The 23,981-nt window shown below is 43.0% G+C and overlaps 1 protein-coding gene and 1 long non-coding RNA gene across 2 annotated transcripts; both read left to right on the forward strand.

The window, feature by feature from the left end:
* Positions 1-1,987: 1,987 nt before the first annotated feature.
* spry4 (sprouty homolog 4 (Drosophila)) lies at positions 1,988-9,400 on the forward strand. Its single transcript, XM_049592253.1, has 2 exons — positions 1,988-2,254; positions 4,794-9,400. The coding sequence occupies exon 2, from the start codon at positions 4,845-4,847 to the stop codon at positions 5,991-5,993; it is 1,149 nt and encodes a 382-aa protein (XP_049448210.1). The 5' UTR covers positions 1,988-2,254; positions 4,794-4,844; the 3' UTR covers positions 5,994-9,400.
* A 917-nt stretch (positions 9,401-10,317) lies between these two features.
* On the forward strand, positions 10,318-19,696 carry LOC125898463 (uncharacterized). The gene is made up of 3 exons (XR_007450630.1): positions 10,318-10,550; positions 19,102-19,217; positions 19,535-19,696. It is a non-coding gene; the product is annotated as an uncharacterized LOC125898463 (long non-coding RNA).
* Positions 19,697-23,981: the final 4,285 nt, after the last annotated feature.

A 23,981-nucleotide genomic window follows, 5' to 3' on the forward strand; every position in this document is an offset into this window, starting at 1 on the left:
GGGCTGACCCGTTCTCACATCCAATGCATCTCAATGTAGCACTAACCCTTTGTTAACCTACATATGACTAACAAACCAAAACTGAACCGAAACTAAAATATTCCCACAAGACACTGTGTGCAGAAGAATCTACAGTAAGACCAGGCGTGCAATATAATTACTGTAACCTCATCAGTCCCCTATAGAGCCGAAATATAGCCATTTAAATGTGTTATTTTATTTGTATTTGTCATATGTACTGTGTTAAAGTGCTGCAGTACAAATGAAGTCAAGTCTGTTTTATTTATGTGGCCAAAAAATCACAAATGTGCCACAAATGGCGTTACAATCATACGCCACATACAACACCCTAGTTTTACTTACTTACTGAAAATGAAAATTATATCTGGTACAATACATGTAGTGTGTATTGCACCGCTAAATAAACATTAAAATACTCATATATATTATTAATAATATAACAATAAGCTATTAAAATTGTGGTTAAAGAGAAAAAAATAATGCAACTTGCATGAGCAGTCCAGTCACACCGAAAACCCCTGTATATTATTAAAGACATATCATAGAGTGAATATTATAGGATATTGAAATCTTTAAAAAAAAAAAAAAAAATTGGTTCTGACATGGACAGTTTATTGACAGTTAGGCCCACCTATATAGAAGTAAATTCACTTTTTCCTTCGCTTTCTCTCTGTTTCCATCTTTCTCCAAAACAATAATCCCAATTGGAGGTGTAGTGGTTGCCATGGTGATGTGTGCAAACGGATAATGGGGCAACTGTTAACCTTTGACTGGTTAAAACGCCCAAGCAGAGGGAGGGGAGGGGGGTGGCGGGGGGTTGCAGGGAATCTCACACGAGCGCGCGCGCGCACACACACACACACACACACACACACACACACACACACTGGGATGTCAGAGAGAAAGGAAATTCACACTCATTTCCTCCGTGTGGTTTCGGTACAAATCAACAACATCCTGTCCTTTTGTGAATCCTGCCTGCCCTCATGCTGGTTTGCGTTTCAGAGTAGGCGTTATAACCCCCCACCCGTCTCCTCCTCTCCTCCTCCTTCTCCTCCTCCTCCTCTTCTCCTCTGTTTTTTTTTTTTACACTACCATAGAAGCTGTAGTCATACCTCACATTGTTGCAGAGGAAGGAAGGGCACGTCCTTGTTCGCAATAAACGGCTTTAGATAGAACAGTAACACACAGGGAGCGGCCATTATTTAGAATAATCGAGCCAAGGTATGAGATCTGAGAGAGTCAGTGGTGTCCTGATATAATCGTCGAGGAGACACTGATTTAAATAGCGTCACATTCTTTTATTCATCATATTCCTGCAGACTTGTGGTTCAGCTGAGATGTGTTGTGTCCTGAAATGTAGACCATGGCTACATCTTCATCTTTTTGGCACCAATCAGAATAATACCAGCGATCAGATTTGCCAGCAGTGAGAAAAATAAATTCATTCATTGCAGATTTAACCCCCTCACATCTCGCTCTCCCTCTCATCTATTACACAACACCACCATAATCACGTCTCCTTTAACATGTTGCAGGAAGCACGAGCTGCATAGATAAATAAATTAACAGGCTAAAATAAAGCGAGAGTGGCACCACAGCCGATGAGCCGACTCTTTATGTAAATCAGGCCTGACATTGCCCTTGTGACCAAAAAACCCCCACCTCCTCATTCCCTCAACCCCCTTCCCTCTCTCTGTGTCTCTCTCTCTCTCTCTCTCACACACACACACACACACACACACACACACACACACACCATTCGCCATTTCTTCCCATTCATAAAAATCTCGGCATCGCGCATGCGCAATGCCATTCGGAGTCCTCCCCATTCATAAAAATGTAACCTCCGCATTTCAGCCCTCCCGAATCGCTCTGCCCTCCCATTCACAAAAAAAGAGGAAAAAAAGCCGAGGCATCTGCGCAGTGCCGTCCCTTTCCTTTCCTCTACCCTCCCATTCATAAAAACTCACTTCCCTCCCCCTCGGTGGTTGCAACATCAAATCCACAGCTCTGCGTCCACAACCGCAGTCGCCTTTTACGCACCAGCGAGTGGAGAATAGTGCAGGAGACCCGCTTCTCCTTTCGCATTACCTTGCCTACACAACCTGGAACACTTGGACTTTATCTTTACTCGCCATTTGTGGAGCTACTCACTCGCTCGGACTGGACTATAGCCTGCGCGCAATCATCGTGCGCAACGAAGACATGAAAATTTTATCCTGAAACCACAGTAAGTGATCACCTCCGGTGTTATGTCGTCGCTTAATGTGTGTGACTTATGAACGTGTGGCTGCACAAGCCGAGTATTCAGTGCCTTTGCTGCCTACGCTTGACTGTCCTCCTCAATCCGCTGGATCACAGGCATGAAAACGCTCCTGCAAACTCTATTTTGCAACAAGCTGTTCCGTGGACCCGTGTTTGCACTTTGAGTCAATATTTAACCACTTATTTTGTACCAACGGACGCAGCGAGGGGAAACAGTGTCGCGTTTTTAAGCTTTACTTGCCCATAATACCTCTTTTTTTTTAATATACGCATGTCCATATACACAGCGGCGAATTTTGTGGTTTCCTTTAAAGCCACTGTCACGATAAAAGGCGGCGGAGCTGATCCTCATTCCCATCTCCGTCCTCTCTGAAGCCTGTTCATGTTCCAGTCTATCTCGGGCGGTTCAGTTGCGTGTCTCGCTCTCGCTGCAGCGACCGCCTGGTAGGCGCACCATGTCGGCTGTGTCAGGTGTTTTTGCAATTAGCTTTTCCTGTTATCCCACATAAAATATATAAATATGTCTTAAATCAGCTTCTTTTGGTTGCCATGGACGATAACGTCCACGTTTACGCATCAAACTACAGATTTAACCACCTCGGATTAAAACTACCCCCCGAACCGTCTGCCCGGTGGCACACACTGTACCATTTTTATTTATCAATGTCATAATTTGATCAATTGACAGATACTAAGGGTGCCGCGTTCAATACGTGGATACAATGCCTATATAAACATGCTATTTGAGTATGCTGAGCGGCCGCCTCCGGTTTTTATGACTCAGTCCATTCACATATTGAAGGGAGGGACGCGCACACACGCACATACACGCACTTGAACACGCACTGTTCCGGCTTGGAGCTCATAATGGTCTACATTTGACGATCACAGGCGCTTGTGTCGGTGCCAGCGATGTCGCAACAGGTTTCTCAACCATTTGCTTTTGCAAATCTGTGGAAAAGGAAAATAACACACGCCGACGGTCAAAGCACAGCTGTGGCGACTACTGACACATTTTTATATAAAACAGCGCATCGATCAGCGATAATGAACCACAAGACAGCAGTTTATAGGTCCTTGGTAATATCCAGGTATCCATGATGCGTCTTATGGTGTGAATGAGATGGGTTTGTGGGGTATTTTGCAAGAAGCCAAACACCACAGATATGGGTCAGTGGAAATGTCGGCTGTGCTGCGTCGTTTGTCTTCAATCATCTTTTGGTTTTCTGTAAAGTAGGTTAGGTCTTTGCCTGCTGCCGAGCGTTCATCGGTGAGATGAATGATGAAACCGATTTCATTCAGGCTCATCATGACTGGAGCGCATTGATTCATGCTTGCAACACCGAGTGCAGCCAGCAGCTTTCATTCACAAAAACCTGCAGTTCACAAATTCGGGCCCATTCACAAATTGCTAGACTGGCCTGTCTCTCTGATTCAAATTTGTTAGACTTGACACATACCACGAGAGACAATTTATACCAGATACAGTTATATGTAAAATTATGTTACTGCTTTATTAATGTGTGGTTCTATACCAAGACCTAATTTCCTTTGCCCCTTGTTCATTTGTTCAAGATCTTTGTTGAAGTCCCTTTCCTGGCAACCTTCTCCTCTCTTTGCTCTGCCTTGTTTTGCATCTTTGAGTCTTTTGCATGCAAGCCCTGCTCTCTGGTGCTCCCTGCTCTTTGGAAGGGAGGCGATGAGAGCCCAACTTCTATTGTTCTAATGTCAAAGTTAGAATAGAGGAGGTTTGAAACCCTGTTGGTATTCAGTCTAAAGATCAAGATCGTTTGGAAACTCTACATTCAGATTATTGCAGGGATCTGGCCTTGAAAGAGATTTCCGTTGAGACGCTGAAACGCTCTGGTTTTAGAGATTTAATAAATGTCTTGGGTGAAGTAAGCTACTTGCAATAGATGACCGTTTTATGTGCTGTTGGAGGCGTTTAGTTTGAAATCTAGTTATACCTGCACACAGTCAATGTGCAAGTTATTTAAAGCCGCACAGAAAAGTCTTAATCATGTGAGGAGAGTAGTGTAAGCAGTTAAATTGTGACATAAAGCACTGGTTAGTCATCATCAGAGGCAGTGCAAAGCAGCAGGAAATTGAAATTATACCACAGAGGGTAAAAATTACAGTTTGCAACCTGACCTTTCAATAGACAGTAAGATATGTCATTAAATACAAGTTCGACAGCATGGATAGGATGTTTTCTTCTTTCATTATGTCAAAAAAACAAAGGTTTTGACGTCAACTTAACCCAGTTTGGTTAAAGACTAAGTAAGGCATGCATTCTCGCTCTCGCTCTTGCTCTTTACAGCGAACCTGGCTATCATTCTTTGGATAGTTTTGTGACATAGCTTTATGTAAAATTATTCATGTTATTTTTTCATGTCCCCTTTGCTCTGCTTTATTTGTACTTATAAATAAGTTGTTTAGATATAAGACAATCAAAATGGTGAAAGATGCAGCCAGTCATAACTGTCTCTTTTGTCATTCTACAGTTTTGCTAAATGCTGCTTTAGAGTGAAGACGTGCAAGGCACCAGCCTACACATGGAGTCCAGGGTTCCCCACCACATCCCCGGAGTGTCCTCCTCCCTTATATCCCAGCCCCTGCTGGACAGTCGAGTGCCCTACGGCCGCCTGCAGCACCCTCTCACCATCTACCCCATCGACCAAATAAAGTCCTCGCATGTAGAGAACGACTACATCGACAGCCCGGCCGTCGTCTCCCAGCAGCCCCCGAGTCAGAAGTCTGCGAACCGAAGAATCACCTGGCTTGGTCAGAACCAGGAGGCCTTCCTGGGGGCAAACCACAACCACCATCACAATCACCAACATCAGCACCACCAGCAGGGCAGGTGCGAGCCCCACCCTCACCAGGACACAACCACCCACCCTTGGATTTCCTTCAGTGGGAGGCCCAGCTCTATCAGCAGCAGCAGCAGCACCTCATCTGATCAGAGACTGCTGGACCACGCTGCACCCACCCCAACAGTAGACCACCACCCAAACCTGCACCCCCACCAGGGCCCAGTGAACACAATCACTACCCGAACTCCAGGCTGCTTCACTTCCTCTGAGTCGAAAGTCCTCACCTCCTCTTCCTCTGCCTCGTCTTGCTCCTCCTCCTCTAAATCGCTGGACCTCAAGTCTGCAAAGATGCCCGTGGGAGGCGTGTGCACCACTGGAGGCCAGCAGGGGTTGGCGCTGATTCCTTCCTCCCCGGCCGAGAAGAAGCACCTCCTTCTCTGCGAGCACTGCGGGAAGTGCCGATGCACGGAGTGTACGCTCCCCCGAACCCTGCCCTCTTGTTGGGTCTGCAACCAGGAGTGCCTGTGCTCTGCTCAGAGCCTGGTGGATACAGCCACCTGCATGTGCCTGGTCAAAGGGATCTTCTACCACTGCACCGAGGATGAGGACGACGAGGGCTCCTGTGCCGACAAGCCCTGTTCGTGCTCCCAGGCCAACTGTTGCGCACGCTGGTCCTTCATGGCTGCCCTTTCAGTTGTCCTGCCTTGCCTGGTCTGCTATCTGCCGGCTACGGGCCTGGCCAAACTGGGACAGAAGTGTTACGATAATGTTAGCAGGCCTGGCTGCCGCTGCAAGAACTCCCAGGGAGGCGTGAGCGCCCCTGTGTGTAAAAATGGAGGCGTGGAAGCAAAAGTTGGGACGCTAGAGAAGCAGCAGCAGGGGTCATGATAGTGGACCAAACTGGCTAGCAGTGGCCTCGCTAAAAACGGACAGGACCACACAGTACTTGCTTGCTCTCTATGGATAGGACAATCCAACACCAACCCCTTAAACTACCCCATTAATCTGCTGGAAGGTGACTTATGTAAAACAAAGGTACTTAAATGGCTTCTTGACCTGTGTTTGATAGGGTGGATGATCAAAAGGGGCCTGACTTGAGAGAGTTGGCTAGTAGGAATAGCTAACAGGCCCCCCTGAAATATTTTTGTTGTTGTTGTTGTAAGAGTGACACAAGAAGAAGAAGAAGAAGAGACTAGATTGTGGGACTGGTGTTTGTGTTTTTTGCAAAGATGGCTGAAGGCACAAAGTCATTGTACCTCTCTGCTGCTCTGTATTTCTCAGCTAATTTTGTAACGGTAACTAACCAGAAGCTGGTTGCTGATCCTCGGATAACAGAAAAGTTATTTGATGGAGATAAATATCTCAATGCTCCCATCCCCTCTCACCCACAAAAGCACAGCCCAGTGTCCTTCTGTCTGAACAAACATGAAAACAAGTGATTACCTATACTGTGGCTTTATGGTAGGCCACTGCAAGAGTGAAACTACCATTTACTCACTCACTCTCTCCACTATTATGATGATCACCATCTTTTAGTGTCGCCATTTTTTCTCTGTTAGCTTAAAGATGCTAGCTTGGTAATGCTAACATTTTATCTCCAAGTTTTAATCTCCATGGAGGAGCTGTAAAAATTAAGAACCTTTTGAGACTTAAAAATATAATCATTTCCCATAATTCTCACTCTGTATTGTGCGTAAGCAGTCATACTGCAAATGAGAGAGATAATCACTTTACAGTGTGTTTTCTATTTTTCGGGGGGTGAAGCCCAGAGATTCTAAAAGATACTGAATGCTGTTCACCAATCACCTCAGAGGTAATGCATGTCATGAACTGCATGCTCTAGTCTAATGGTTACCCACCGTGCTAGAAGTCGATGTATCGTAGAGAAATGTGTAAAAAAAAAAAAAAAAAAAAAAAAAAAAAGTACACCCAACCTTCTCAGGGACTGTTTCAGTAATCCTCTCTAGAACTTGGCCTACAGCATGTTGATTTCTAAACTGCCTAAGAGCCTGGTCTACTTCCTCTTTGCACAAGACAGCAAAGAATCATTTGGGGGCAAAAAGGCAATAGTGAATAATTTAAAACGAGTAAGCTAAGTGAGAGACAAACTGGCCAGAAAATAATGTTTCCGGAGGAGAGGGGATGCAAGTGATAGAGAGTGAAGAGGGGGGGGAGAGAAGGCATAGCAAAGTTGTTGTCGCGTTCGTATCTAGTCGAAATCAAACCTGCCACTTGCACAACCTTTTTAGGAAGACGCAAACCCCTTAAAGGATGTACTAAAGCACAGTATTAACCACCTCAGCTATCTCACATTACGTTTGCGTGCACTACATTTAGTCCACATGCCCCCCAGCCTCCCCTCTACACACAGTGTCTTCATTAACCAATCATTATGCTGCATAGCTGCGTTAGTCTGTCTTTTATTCCTAAAGTCTATTTTTGTGGCTTGCATGATGTTCTTAGGACTTTGCCAAAGGAAGCTAGCATACAGTAGCTTGTCTTCGCTGTCGGAGTGATCACAGTTGTTATGCACTCTTGCCAAATGGGAGTTGACGGCAGTTGGTTTCTTAAAGGCACGCTGCCCTTTAATACAGATGGCCTTTTCTGTTTGGCATAAAGGCATACTGTCTTTGTTGCTCCATAACACACACCTCTCTTTCATGTCGGACCCTTAACTTCCATTAGGGTGCCTAACTTTGCTCATACCTGTATTTGTCTCGTTGCACAAAGCTGATATCACACACACAGGAAACACAAAAAAAGGAAAGAAAAAAAAAAAACACACTGTCCTTAGTCTTGAATGTATGAGGCAATATTTTCAAAACCTAGCAATTCAGTCTGAGAGAAAGGTGCCAAAATTGAGAATGATTGTGTGACTGGGCAAAGGCCTAATACATGTAGGTGGGCGGCAAAAATCACAAATGTTTTGACAATATATTTAGTAATAGAGCTATGCAGGTGAAATGTTATTTGCTGTAAATAGTTTCACAACATTTGTGTTCTTTAGAAGAGACTTTTAAATGTCCTTGAAAGATTGCATGGTACGTTATAACTACAATTCAGTACAAAATATATAGAGAATATATTAGATATATATTTTGAGGGTAAGAAAAAGATGTTTTCGAGGTCGTCAGATAAAGGAGAAGAGGGAGGGCGGCGAGAGGAAGGTTCAGGAAGGGGTAACAAAAATGATCTTTCTATCACTCGCACTTGATTTAGAAAAGTGTGCCCGGCAATAAAGAAGAAGAGAGCGAAAAAAAACTCCTGCTGTTTATGCTATCCATGGCTCATTAGCAGTCGAGAGGCTAAGCTAATTCCCTGGTTCCTCTCCGAGTCCTAAAGACTGTGGACTCATTGAATCCACACAGGGAACACAATCTACCCCTATCCGGATCAACCCATTTCCTGCTGTTACTGCTCAGTGTCTCAGCTCTCTCCCCTCTTTTTCTCTTTCTCGCTTTTTCCCCCTTCCTCTCTTCTTCCCTCCTTCCTCCCTAAGAAATAGTCCAACAAACACCCCTGGCCTTGATTGACAAACACAGCTGCTGTGCATAAACTTGTCATACCACAGAGACGGGGGAGAAAGACAAGTCTGTCTGTCTCTCTTTCTCTCCCTTTCTCGTCTGTTTTCTCCCCTGTCTTCGATTTTTCCTCTGGATTTGTAGTTCTGTGCCATCTTTTTAACCAGCGGACCTCTCTTTTCAGCTGCCTTTCTTTACTTTAATTCCCAGCTCTGTCTTTGCACGAGTAATTCTCCTCACTACACGTTAGCTTTATACTTTTACATGTGCTCCCTAGCCTGTTCAAGGTGTGGAATAAATCATCCAACAACGACAACTCAATGATAAAAAAACTTTTTATTCTTTTCATTTTGTCCCCTTTTGCTACAATGCTATGACTTTTACACACCCGTATCCCTTTGTGTCGCACATTTGCAGGCACTGTTTTTTTTTTTTTATTGTTATTATTATTATTATTATTATTATTATTATTGTTATTAATTTAAACCCAAACAAGAGGAAAAGTCTCATACAGCTGGGTGATGCTACTCCATTCCTTTATGCCTTTGCAATGTCAATGTTGGGGATTAAAGAACGAGATCTGTGCTTTTGTTTTGTTTAGATATAACAAAAAGAAAAAAAATCTCTCATATAAAAGGTTCCCTTTATAGATATATTTATTTTGAAGTTCTATTTTATATAGTATTTATTTAGATGCCAACTTTTTGTTTGTGAAGAAAGCTTATGTCGAAATGGAATGTACATTGACAATGGAAATATATATTGTTAAATATACTGGGCTGTTGTGTCGTTACTTTTGTCAGTCGTTTCCACACTTATAACACACACTCACACACATATATCATGCACTCAGAATGACTATGGGTGACCTAGAGTGACATAAAGTGGGATTTTGGTCAAATTTACACTCCTCATTAAAGATACACTGCTTAGTCTATGGCCAAAAATGTGTTCATCAGCATTTTCTTCAATTAAAACTGACATAAAAGGAATAATGATACACATGTACAGTACATTTTGGCACAAAAAATCTTTTTAAAACAGCTTTCAATGTTTCTGTCGCCACTTTAAAGCTTCTTATGAAGGAACATTAGTTACTAGATGCTGATTTCTTTAACTATTAATCATCCTGTAAAGGACAATTTATGGGCTTTAGTTGTTTTATATCAATACTTCAACTTCCTGAGGTCCCCTGCTTCCTGTGTCTGAATAGATGGCTCTCTATAAAACACTGGTAGGTCACCGAAGGCCAAATAAAGCAGCTTGACCTCAAACTGAAAGAAAACATTACATAAGTAACAGGAAATAATTCACTGACTTCCTCTGGACGATGTAACATGAGACAGACGGTCACTTCCTATCAGAGCTTATGCTTGATGGCTGCTGTGTGTGTGTGTGTGTGTGTGTGTGTGTGTGTGTGTGTGTGTGTGTGTGTGTGTGTGTGTGTGTGTGACTTCCTTCTAGTTTATAGGGGTGGTCTGTTATAATCTGGATGTGTAACATTCCTTTCTCCCCAAAGCACCTCCTTAAGAAGCTGGAGCACACAAAATCTTCCTGTCACACACACACATAAACACACACACACACACACACACACACACACACACTGTCATCACCCTCCCACCCCCTCCCCCCAGCCCACCTGCGCTGCCGTTACCCCGAGGCGTTCTTCCTCCCCTTATGCCCTTCCCCTCCACACGCTTGTTTCCTGGGTGTTTACCCGAGTGCACCTGGGAGAGAGGAGAGTGGAACAAATGAGCGACACAGAGTGTGTGTGAGAAAGGCAGAGCAGACACGGCAAGAAAGGAAAAAAGAAGACATAAAGAGAAGAGCAGAGCAGAGCAGAGTCGGCCTTCCAGCATCACATAAAGAACATGTTTCCGCTGCAGAAGCCCTGCAGGCGCTGCAGTGTCTGCTCTAACAGGTGAGATCAGAGACCAACCTGCCTGTTTACCTGCCGGTCTGTCAGCACCCACCTGGGACAGCGCACACATACACGCACACACACACACACACACACACACACACACAAACACCTGCATTTGACTTCCTCCACACCTACATTGTCATCTCCACCCCATTGGGCCACATACATATCATCAACACAGGAAGCTTCAGCACAGGCAGGTGAAGAAGAAACCATTTATTATCTGCTGGTATTATGGTAGGCTGCATTCACGGAGGAACCAGTCCTGGGTCAGAAACTGTGTATGCAAATAATTATTTGTGCTGAGGTTTGGCCTGCTGTGCTACCAAAAGGGTTTGGTTTACCACAGGAGACAATGCAACGAACACCAGCCAGAAAACAGTTGAAACTAATATTTTAATGTTTTAAAAAAAAATGCATTCTGTACATGTGTACTGTGGTTTTTTTTTTCTTATTTGCTCAGCGTTGTGTGTGTGGCAGGGAGCTAGTCAGACTGCTGCTGCATGTTTGTGCTCTGCTTCATTTGCAGCGTTATTGTACAGTGTCGAGAATAAGGTCGTCACACCCAGCACACACATCAGCTGTTGTTATGGCAAAGTATTTCTGTCATGCTGGTACTTTCATGCAGACGTGAAAAGTGACTTTCGTTATTTGAATAAACAGCTGAGAAAAGGACATTTAAATACAGTAAGTGTGCTTTTTAAAAAGAGACTAGATGGGATAGAAAGAGGAGTGTGTCAGTCGCCCTCTGGCTGGATGGGACTTTGTTCCAGTTAGGACACGTGTGACCTCCTCTGTGTGTGCGTGTTTGAGTGGGCTGGTCCATCATTACATGAGTCGCACTGAAAACAGAGCTTGTGTTGCAATAATGCAGGACAAAAGGATCATCAGGTGAAACCCCCAAGCGACATAATCTGACTTGACCCATCTCATGTTTGTCTTCTTTTTTTTTTTTTTTTTTTTTTAATATTCTTTTTATTGCCAAGTGCACATTGGATAGAATACATGTCTCTTACAAAGCAATCATAGTTTTATATGTTTTGTAATATACAAAAAAAAAAAAAAAAAAAACGCAAAAAGAAAAAACACAGCAGCAACATCAAACATACATAGATTGGATATGACAATATGGCGGATTTCTACACAGCTTGGGTTCTGTGGCAAAACAACAAGAAAAAAGTGTAAGCCTGAGCTGGAAGCTTATAAAACAACGATGGCAGCAGAAACTAAGCAGAAACTATGCGTCTGACAACAAATGAAATCAATACTATTTGACAGGGAAAAGGACCTTTTTACAGTCAGCGTTATCACAGAGTTATCTTGAGAAGACGTTCATAGTGTAATATTGACCACACTCGAGTCCTTCAGGTACTTTAATACAGGTTCCCATACTTTATCAAAAATTGCTCGTCTGCCTGCATTTTTAAATCTAAGTTTCTCCATGCACAGGGTCTCGCTGAGCTCCTCAGCCACATTTCAATTGAAGGTACATTATCTGATTTCCAGTGTCTTAAGATAAGTCTTTTAGCCAAAATGGCACCAAAACATACAGACTGTTGTAAAGACTTTGTACTGTTAAAATAATGAGTTGAATCACCCGCTGATCCCAGAATGGCCACTAAGGGGCAGGGTTCACACAGCCTTTTAAATGCCTTTGAGTAAAAATCAAATATTGAAGACCAGAATGAGTGGAGACTGGGACACGTCCAGAGCTGATGAGTGAGTGTTTCCAACCTGATTCTTGCACTTGTCACACAAGGTTGATACATTAGGATACATCTTGTTAACTTTTATCTTTGAATAGTGTAATCTGTGTATTATTTTAAACTGAATTAGTTTATGCCTAACATTAATTGAGCATCGATGAATATTTGAAAGACATGTATCCCAGTATTCTATGGAAAGAGGCATTCCCAGTTCCGATTCCCACTCAGACCTTTGCTTTTCTGTGCTAGTTTCAATCTGGTTGAAGAGTATCTGGTAAAACCTGATACTGCTCCTTTTTACCTGGCGTGATTTTAATTATTCTTTCAAGTGCATGGTGTCGTGGATGTCTGATAATGTTGATACATGGGCCTTTATAAAATTTCTGATCTGCAGATAGCGGAAGAAATGCGAGGCTGGCAGGTTATACTTAGCTTTCAGTTGCTCAAAAGACATCAGGTGCCCCCTCTGATATAAATCGCTCAGGGACCCCACCCTTCTCCTCCATCGAGCAAACACTGGGTCTCCAGCAGAGGGCTTGAAAGCGTGATTGTTACAAATCGGTGTATCTCTGTACATGTCTGGGGCCTTTAAATGTGATTTAATCTGGTTCCAAATTCTTACCGAGTTGTGTATTATAAAGTTACCTTTGTACAATGATTTGTTAATTTTGATGGGGCTGTTCAATAGGGCTAGGAGAGAAGTCCCTTCACATGCTGCTTTCTCTAAAGAAAGCCAGGCAGGGGGTGGACTGGTTGTATCCTCAGTGAGGTTCGAGTTCCTCCAGAAAGCCAAAATATTCAGATGTGCTGCCCAATAGAAACATTTGAAGTTTGGTAGGCCGAAGCCTCCCTCCTGTTTTAATTTACAGAGGTGTTTTTTGTTTATACGTGCTACTTTGTTTTGCCAAAGAAAAGGAGTCACTATAGAGTCCAGCCTCCTGAAGTATGCTTGTGGAATAAAGGATGGAATTGATTGAAAAACATATAAGAAACGTGGGAGAACTACCATTTTAATGGCGTTTATTCTCCCTACCAGTGATAGTGGGAGGGTCTCATGTTTGTCTTCTTATCAGCTGCTGCGTTTCACAACTGGCAGAACTCGTCCGGCTAAGTCACCGTATCATCCTACATCGATGTGACCCGAGATACCACTTAAAGGGGTGGGCCACCGCTTTGCAGCGTGAACCTGCATTTGGGTAACATATGTTAGACCAATGCTCCGAGGCCGTGGGGGAAACCACATGCCAGTTTCCTGCAATGAATGATGTTTCCCCTCAGCTGGTCCCTGAATCCATTTGAGATTTTCAAGAAGCTAACAGTAATTTTGACTTTCCACCACTTATGTGCTTCAAGTTAGCTCAAGTAAATCCCCCGCAGTTTGCTGTTTAGATGACATATTGCAAAAGTCATTTTCACATCTGGTGTAGCACTCAACCAAACCCCCTCGCACCCCCAACAACCCCCAGATACACACACACACACACACACACACACACACACACACACACACACACACACACACAAAAACACGTTCCTCGCTGTCTTTTCCTTACACCCCCATTCATCCCCTCTCCCTCTTTCTTTATTTTACTTAACAATATCTATAAATGCAGATTGATTTTTTAAAAATAAATATTACAATTTTGCAATCTGTCCATGATAGAGCTTTGGAGATAGAGGGGCAAAATTACTACATGAGAAAACAATATGAGATGTCGTCCCTGTCCAACAAAATTGTTGCTAAAGTCCCTACAAATGTTGTCCCTAAAATCGGCTGAACTAACAGACTTGTGGCACTGTATTGTTTTGTGTCATATTGGAAACAACTCACTCTGTATGTACAAGACAGCTCACAAAGCCCCAAAGAAAAGATAAACATGTTATATTTTTTGGTTGTCGTTGGATACGTTTGACAGTCTCCACAACATTCCCATTATACTTTGGAAACTACAGTTGTTGGTCTTTCATCCAAATGACAGCAACATCTGACACAGTGATCATCTGGAAATGCTAACACTGTTAGCTGTTTTCAGTCACTTTTAAAAGAAATATAAGTTGTTGTTTTGTTTTTATAATTTCTCAGGCACAAAATGAAAATATAGCATTTGGGGAAATGATTCTCTTTATAAACCTGTAGACAATAGTCATGTCTGCATCCAAATATAGTACAAATTTTAACCAAATTTCCAGAAAATTAGCTAAATAAAATGGAAAGGAAATAAGGAGTTGGCCTGGTTGCTTGATGCACTACTAGCTTGTTAACGATCATGTGACTATTATGATGCACTAAATTCAGTTGGAGTACAGGAAGTGATAAATCCATATGCTGCGTGAAATGGAAACAGAAGAATTCAGAGATGGGACCAAGTCACACATGTGCAAGTCTCAAGTGAGTCCCAAGTCATTTTTTCTTGGACAAGTCAAGTCAAGTCCTGTAATAGGTCAAGTCAAGTCCAAGTCAAGTCACCTTATTATTGCAATTTTACCTGGAGAATCTGATCTTAGCTATATATACACCTCATTAACTCAGCTGTTAACCCAAATCAACTTCGTATGCTGTTTTTAACTAAAAGTTACTTCATTTTAAAATGTTATTTATTTCATGTACTGTTTTAACATATTTATTCCATTTTAAATTATATTTACTTACTTTGCTAAGTTTTAAACCCATATTTATGTCATGATGTGTTTTTAAGCAATATCTACTTTGTTTACTAGTGTTTTAGCATGTAATAATTACTCAATTTAAAACCATTACTTCATTTAGTCCATCTCAAACAGTATTCACTCAACTTTACAACCTAAGTTACTTGGGTTACTCAGTTTTAACAGAATTTTAGGTGACTTCATTGCTGCAATGTTTACTTTGCAGGGACAACCCCCATGCGCGTGCACACACACACACACACACACACACACACACACACACACACTAACCAAGGCAGCGGCCAAAATCACCCATTTAGCTCATTTAACCCTGTGTTGTTCGTTCATAAAACATCCAGCCGGTCTTGTGATGAACTGATTAGAATGTCCACTCACGTTTTCTGGGGTTAATGTTAGCAAATAAATTAGAAAACAAGTTCCACCAAACCGACCCAATCATGTGATCCAATCATGACAACGCCATTCTCAGCCTGTAATCAACATAATTTTTTAAAATTAATTTATTAATTTTATATTCAAACTGAAAACATGATGTGAATAACAATCAAGTCATTCAAGTCATCGTGTCTCAAGTCAAGTCAAGTCCCGAGTCTTTAACTTCCAAGTCCGAGTCAAGTCTCAAGTCTTTCATTTTTTGTCAAGTCAAGTCACAAGTCATCAAAACAGCGACTCAAGTCGACTCGAGTCCAAGTCACAATGACTCAAGTCCCCATCTCTGGAAGAATTTGACTACATAAAAGGGTTAGATGAACCTGAAGGCGGCAGGTATCCTGGAAAATTGAAACTCATGTTGGATGTGATCAATACAAAATGAAGAAAAGTGATTTTTTTCCCTCAACATGACTAATTTGCCTGGTATGGACACTAGGGATGGGCATCAATTTTCGATTATCGATGATTGATTGTTAAGGATTTTGATCGATCACAAATAATTTTGCCCGATAGTCGCAGTGTTTCCCCTACAATGCTACAGGCCCGGCGAGCCGCCATGCCTACGAGACCCCCAGACGGACCTACGCCAGGCAAAAAGTCATAAACAGACGGAGGCTCTCATCGCTCTCCAAAGCCTCGGCGGCTTCCCTTGAGGCCTCTGAAAACACTACGCCATTGAAAGAAGGAGGTTTTGTTGAAAGCTGAAGCCTGTAACCTCTGGCTGGCAACAGTTGTAAACACCCAGGGGTGAACTGCGCATGCACGCCATTCTTCCTCTTTGGCCTGGGGTTTGAAGCTCAAAACTGGGGCAGCTGCGCTCTCTTGCAGCGACAATCTGCGCTGCACTCTTTTGTTTTCTCTCTTTTGAAATTAATAGATAATTGATCGTTAATTTTTTTGATGATCGAATAATGAATTTTGATCGTTTGCCCATCCCTAGTGGACACAATCATCATTGCAAATTATCTTGTCCTCTACACGTTGTTACCATTACTAACATTATACGATGAGCTGATGAAAGCGTACAAGTGTCTGTTGGTCTATTGTTTTGTGTGCCGTTTGGTCCACAACTGAAATGACTGCCATCTTGTTTTTGGCTGTAGAAGTAAATGTGCTTGAGTGAAACTCTCTTTTATATTTTAGTTCTGAAGGCTGCATGGATGCACTGCTGTCAGGCTAACGTTACTGGCTAATATTAGCTAACCAAAGCTAATTTCTTCCTACTAGATCAACTGTTCCCAAAGGTCTGGAGAAACACCGTTGAAAATCTGGGTCATGGCTAAAAACACAAAGAAGTCATCACAGCACATTATAATTGCATCAAACTCAAGTTACCTTTAACACAATGCTTTAACATTAAAAGTTGCTCCTTAAGACAGATGATGGAGGTTTTTGATCCACATCTGCCTTTGTTTCTCAGTGAGCCTTTTTTATGTAACTTCTCCCCATTACATCCAACTATTTTCGTGATTTAAAGTAACCATAGATTTTTCCCAAATGATCGACTGGAACAATCCTAAACAGTTAAATCATAGGCATTTTTAGAGTGTTGTTTGTTTTGCCTCCAGTTGCCTACCCTCCATCTAGATAATGCACTGATGTATGGAGTTATATGCAAAGAAGCTATTCTTTAGTCAGGTGCCATTAAACCACTGCAGATGAATACACATGATGATGTAATGATATAAGCACCAGTCAAATCTCGAATGAACACATTTTTTTTCAATATTTCAACTTTTTATTTTTCTAAATTACAGTGTTTCCACTCAGTTGTTTTATGCATATTGAAAAAGTGCCTAAAAACAGGTGGATGGAAACGCACAAGGAGTTGCCTTCCTGCCAGTGACTCAGGAGCAGGATGATGATGGCAAGTTAAGAGTTTGTGTGTGTGCAGTGAGGTGGGGAGGGGTTTGTAATGCTTGTACGCACATGAGATCCTGTGCAGGTCTGCAGGAATGCACGCTCTTATATGGGGCAGACATGGCAAGTGCACGCTGTTTGGAAATGGAACCCCCTGACATTTAGACCTGCAGATTGTAAAATCACGTCGCCTCCCTCCACACATAGACAGACACACACACACAGGCACAGATGTCCAAACACACACAGTATCTCCTCCTCTGCCCCCCCCCCCCCCCCCCTCTCTTTCCTCTGTGGAATTCAAAAGTAAAATGAACCTAAGTGTGACAGGATGGCTTGAGCTGCAGGAAAAACACACATTTCAACACTTGGGAAGTAGCGGGGGAAAGCAGAGAGGAGAGGAGCTGCCGGGACAGTTGGAGGAGAACAGGGCGCAAAGGAGGAGCGGTTGTTTGGGATTCTGAGAAGCTTTTCTGATTTAATGTGCATCCGTCCTAAAATGGTCAATGAGAGCCTCAGTGTGCTGGAGCTACAACTGCAGATATTAAATTAAAAACATCTTAAAGTTTTTCACGAACAATTTCAGCCTTGACAACTATTGCCAAACATCCAAATAATTTTCACTTCCAGTATGTCAAAAACCAAAGCGGTGGTGCTGGTGCATTTTTTATGGAACTAAATATTTCCCAGTTCACGGCTTAACTGTTCCTTTGAGCCCGAGGAGGCGAAAGAGGAAGAAAGACAGAAAGAAGAAGAGAAAAGAGAGATTAGCCACGATTTTTAGTGCCGCAGTTGCCTGCCTACCAGCAAGTCAGCCAGGCAGTCAGCCTGTCCACCATGAAGCCAGTCACCCAGCCAGCAAACAAGCCAACCGGTCCATTTCATTCAGTGGGGCCACTGGCATGGGACCAAGTAATGCCACTAAACAAAGAGCTACTGTCTTGCATCACTTCCCCTCAGAGAGGCCATCCAGGCCGCAGCCTCTTATCACCAGGCACTGCCAGTCTGCAGCACACCGAGGCCTCCACCACACCGGCCTCTTTACTGCTTTCTGTTACAGCCTTCTCCCATTATACCACCATTATACTAACCCCGTACCCAGGGGGAGGGTTTTATTTCAGCTTTCAGGGGTGTCAACAAAAGGGGCAGCACAGAAAAAGAAAAACAAATTAAACCCCAGCAAACAGCATTTCTAATTGAATATCAATTCCTCACCTCCTAACATAAAGGAGGACATTTTTCCAACTTTAAGAATCTTCTAAGAAAACCAGTGGCGTTACTTTACTGTATGTATTTAAATGTATTTAGACATACAACTTTGGAATGCATCCATGAGTTTTTCAACTTTTTGCAGTCTTGTTTTTCAGATTTACAGCAGAGGGCGAAACATTTTTAAACATTTGAAGCCTAAAAATTTGATATTCTACATTTTATTTCTATTCTGTTCTATTGTGATCCTATTATTTTCTTATTGCAGAAGTTAAGCAGTGAAAGTCTGGAATCTTAATGGGCAGCTTTGCTCCTCAGTCTTGATAAGTATTCTGCCGGTGTAGTTTGATACTTCCTTCCATTCCACAACCTCCGTGTGTGTGTGTGTGTGTGTGTGTGTGTGTGTGTGTGTGTGTGTGTGTGTGTGTGTGTGTGTGTGTCACGGATGCGTGTCTGTTTTCAACAGGCCCTGTGGCTGCCTAAGGGGGGGTGGACATGTGTAAAGGAACAGTTGCATTCCTTTCAGATCCTCCTCTCAAAGGGGAAAACACACACACAAACACACTCATTCAAATCTATACAAAGTAAGCTTACAAGAACACACAAACCCACACCCTCTCTCCCCTCTTTTTCTCTCTCTTCTCCCTCTCGTTCTCTCTCTTTCTGAACAACAGCAGAGCAGAACAGTCCCCTGAGGCGTCGGAGGGGCCAAAACTGAGCCGACCAAACTTGGCTTCCGACCCCGGAGCAGCGACACGCCCACTTGGCGGCGGCCTGCAGTGCATTCCTGGTGAGAGCATTGTCAAAGCCAAGCACTTCCTCTGGAGCAGGGCCAGCCCGGCCACAATAACATTTCATACATTTATCTCTTGGCTTGAGTCTCTTACACTCAGTACTGACACAAACAGAGAACAGACACACGTGTGCATGCATATGAAAGACAGTGCGTGTACATGCATGCACTCATAGAAAAGTATTGCAAAACACTGTTTTGATTCCCGTCTTTGCTCTCCTCCTCTCTGTCCAAGTGTTCCTACCTATGTTGTTTCTCTAATCTTGCTTTCTCTTTTCTAACTGCACTCACTTTTTCTCTCACAATTTCACCAGATAACAAATAACACCACCTTCATCCTGACCTCCACTTGTTACGGGATACAGCCGATACCCTAACCTCCTCAGCTTCATGGGTCTCTTCACACTCCCCCTTCAAACTTTTTCGGTTTCAGAAATGTACAACATCCAAAAATAAAGTGTGCATCATCAATTATGAAGTAAAAATCAGATTCAGTGGCTCTTGTTAGATACTTGGCTCCTCCTTTTTATTGTAAAGCTCCTTTCACGCATGCATGCAACCCTAAACTTATCTACTGACGTGTATAAGTGAGAACGCAAATGTCTGAATCAGTTGGAACAGTCATTAAACAGACTTCAACTGCCAACTACCTACTGCAAAGTTTATGTAACATCCGATTGAGCCTGTGTGTGAACAGAGCAGGCAATTGTCCGGAGAATTCAAATCATGCAAGTGGGCGTGTCGGTGACATTTCTATCATGTGACTGACGCAAAACCAGAAGATTACAGGGTGAAGAGGAAGAGTCATTTACACGAAGGTGCCAGTGAAAATGTCTAATTGGAGCGATGATGAGATTCAGGAGCTTCTGTTGGTAACAATGCCAAATTATCAGAGAAAGTCAAGAGACAACAAGAGTTGGTTGTTTACGACCATATTACGAACCAGCTACATAAACATGTTCCGCCCAGGCGCCAACCCTCATCTAAACCAAATGGCATACTTCCAAAAGGTGAGAATGCCTCTGACATGGACAATCTCCTGTTGTGTGCAACATGTGTGAAAGGGCAACTTTAGACAATGTGTGGACCTGATGACGATGGAGAGCAAAAAATAAACATGTATGTATAGCTTCACAGGTGTCTGGCTGGGGAACTGCCCATTGGTCCGACATCCCATTGGTCCGACATCCCATTGTCGGTTAGGTTTAGGCACAAAAACCACTTGGTTAGGGTCAGGAAAAGATCATGGTGTGGGTTAAAATGAAAAAGACAGTGACAAACACATAAGCCGTGAGCCTGCTCCGCCTCAAGCCTTTCCCAGCTGACCCAGAGCCGGTCGCGGCACACCATCAAGGTAGAAATACGCCCACCGGGAGCCGTTCAGCACCGTGGACCATCGGACTAATGGGATGTCAGACCAATGGGCTGTCGGACCAATGACATGGACCGCTTACACTGTCGCCTCGCAGCAAGAGGGTTCCAGGTTTGAATCTGTTGGCCAGCTTGGGCCCTTGTCCGTGTGGGTTTTCTCCAGGTTCTCCTGCTTCTAGTCAGGTAAGGTTAATTGGTGACTTTAAATTGCCCATAGGTTTGTATGTGAGCATGAGTGGTTGCATGTGTCAGCCCTGTGATTGTCTGGCGTCCTGTCCAAGGTGTATCCTGCCTCCTGCCCAATGTCAGATGCATGGATGGCACTCTTTGGGAGAAGGAGAAACAGACCCTTGGGACCATGTCAGCTATGAAGTAATCTAATTTTGGTTTATGTTAATAGTTATTCCTACTTCCATTCATGTCAGAAAATAGTAAAAGGTGCCCACGATAATTTCCATAGACCCAACATGATGTTTTCAGATTGCTTGTTCGTCTTTCCTAGATTTGGCTTCAAAGTCACATATGCTTCTCCGTGTAATTGTTACTGAAGTTACTGAAGGTTAAGTCTGCTTCATTCACGTGTCTGCTTGTTCAGTTTCTTTTCTGTCAGGACAAACACAAAATGTGCCAAACACGCACCGCACACACACAGAAAGACGGAGAGAGAGAGTGAAACAACAAGGAGTGAGAGAGGCTTATGTAACAGGTATGACTTCACAGGAAGTCAGCACCATTGTGTGTGTGTGTGTGTGTGTGTGTGTGTGTGTGTGTGTGTGTGTGTGTGTGTGTGTGTGTGTGTTTGTTCCCCAGCCTGTGTATACAGCCTGTGTATATCTTACAATTGTGAGTGTACCCATTCATAAATGTGTGTCATAACAGTGTGTTTGTATGTGTGTCAGCTATTTGGTCTATAATGAGGTTTTGTCATTGGACTCAGGAGGAAGAATCAATGTCCAGTTTGACTCTTGGGTTTTAGTTGTATGTGTAATTAACCAACAAACACTCATATTCCCATTGAAAGCAATAACGCATAATGTATAAGATGAGGATGGTAGTTATGATGTTATCATATTAAAAACTATTGGTGTTGGTCTTGAAGTTAACTAAAAAATGGTTTTCTCTGCTGCCCTGAGGTTCTTTCTTAAAGTTGAGGACAAAAATCAAGTGTGAACCTATAGTGACATCACCCATTGGATTGTGAACTACTGTTTGAAGTCCTGAGTTTGGCATTTTGCCTTTTTTGTGGTCTTGTTTGGAGCCACACGTGACCATATTTGGATGAGAGGGTGGAGCTGTGGAGAAGCAAGGGGTGGATATGGTTGAGAACCCAAGGACAGGTGAGGTAGTGACTTGTCAATCATAAGGTAGCCACAGCCTGCTTAATCATCTACTTTACTCTTAATGGGATCATAATTGTGTGTATTAAGGAAGACTTTCAAGTAGTGACTGAGACCATAAACTCATTGGGAAAATGTTTACTGAGAGAATAAATCAAGTGGAGTTGCCCCCTGCTGGCCATTAGAAATAATGCAGGTCTAAGGCATTTCCGCATTGGTTTAATTTTTTCGACTGGAGGCTATGTCAACTTCTTTTATAGTCTAAGGTTAAATTGCCATCCAAAACATAACCAGCACAAATAGGCACAGTTGCATGCATGAATTCAGTCATGGTTAGCCTTTCTAGTCACACCGACAGCCCACATGACCAGAATATCTGTCCGCCAAGCTTTATAACTTCCGGAGATTCAGTCACTATGTTTACACGCACAAATCAGTAGAGCTATGGTTATGTTTCACTTGGCCACTTTCCTTGTCCCAGTATGCAAGCAGGGGAGGGGGATCAGTTTATTGACTGAAGTATGTCCAACTCCGCTACCATAGGTGGCAATATGCCCCCTTTCTGTTTGTTAGTATTGGACCTTTTTCCAGGTGACCTATTATGTCACTGACCAAACAACTGACAAACAAGTTAGCAACAGTTAGCTAGCGGCAAACTGGTACCACCATGAACTGTGTCTCCTCATCGGTCCAAAAATACATGGCTCCGGATGTAGATTCACAATGTTGTTACCGACTTCTTATTCTGTTATGCATTTAATTTTAATCGACTTCTGGGTCAAAGCTCGGGGTCGAAACTGGGGAGCATGCGCAGATCACCTGGACCAGTTTGGGTCCGATTGGCTGTATACATACAGGACTAACATAATAAATCATTTTTCTCTAATGTCATGTAAATGTACTGACTGTAACAGTCACTTAGGTGAGGGCCAGAGAAGAGAAATCCAGGTCACACATCAGACTGGACACAGGCAGCTTCAATGAACTTTATCCTGTGGGTATGCACACATGCCAGCCTATAGACTCCACCTCATCAAGCTATAAACAAACTATAAACTCATACATACATACACAAAACCAATATGGTCTACCTCTCACACACTCTGGGGGACTTGTAGAGTTTAGTTGTGAAGGCTGAATGTGCTGTGATAAACTTACAGCAGCTTTGTATTACAAATCCAACAGTGGTCCTGCCAGTAACTGAAATAATGATGTTACACACATCTGTTACTCCACCAAGTCTGCCAACTCTCTCTGTGGCTCGGGAGAGGAGAGACCCTACTCTCGTGAAACGTTCTCTTGTAAATTTCACACGGTCACATCTTCTTCTTTAGCCGACCGCTAACACAGCTCTACTCTGAAAAACCCTCTCTCCTTCCTGTTAACATACATCTGTTTAGTCAATATCATGAGCAACAAGAAAAATCACCACGGCAACCCATCAGAAACAACTCACCAGCTCTCACACTAGCACACCTTTAGGCAAAGAGAAAAGAGGTCAAGTCATGTTTTGCCAGGTATGTGAGAGCTGTGTGCATGTGCGTGTGTGTGTGTGTGTATGTGTGTTTGCATGTTTAGGACCTGAGGGTGGGGTATCTTGGCATGTCTCACCACGGTTCAATGTTTCCTTTTAGCTCCGTTGGCACTCTCGTGTTCCTGTTGGCTGACCTTTTCTCTTCCTGTGAAGTTCCTGTCATGCATTCTCTGTTCTCGAAGGTCACAGATCTCTTGGCCGAAGCCAGTGGTACCGCATGATAGTTTAGAAAGAGGTATATTACCCCAGAAAAAAACGCTGAGACCCCTGTTTATAATAGTAGAGATTTCTTCATCATGCAGTCCAGTGGGTGCCATCTTGGTGTCCACTATCCAATTCTCATGAAACAAGAGACTTTTTTAAAAGAGAGAACCATTCTTCTTTTTAAGTTTGTGCATAGAGACTCCCCTGACATTAGAGATGTGCAATATTAGATAAATTGACTGCTGTTTTAATCTTACTCAACAAAGCGCTGTATCCAGCCGCCAATCGACAGGTCTCAGTGGACAGAACCTCTGA

The sequence above is a fragment of the Epinephelus fuscoguttatus genome, linkage group LG12 (genome assembly GCF_011397635.1).
Source record: "Epinephelus fuscoguttatus linkage group LG12, E.fuscoguttatus.final_Chr_v1".
In the NCBI taxonomy this organism is placed as follows: domain Eukaryota; kingdom Metazoa; phylum Chordata; class Actinopteri; order Perciformes; family Serranidae; genus Epinephelus; species Epinephelus fuscoguttatus.

Coding starts and splice junctions, on each gene's coding strand:
- spry4 (XM_049592253.1), top strand. CDS start 4,845: ATGGAGTCCAGGGTTCCCCACCACATCCCCGGAGTGTCCTCCTCCCTT.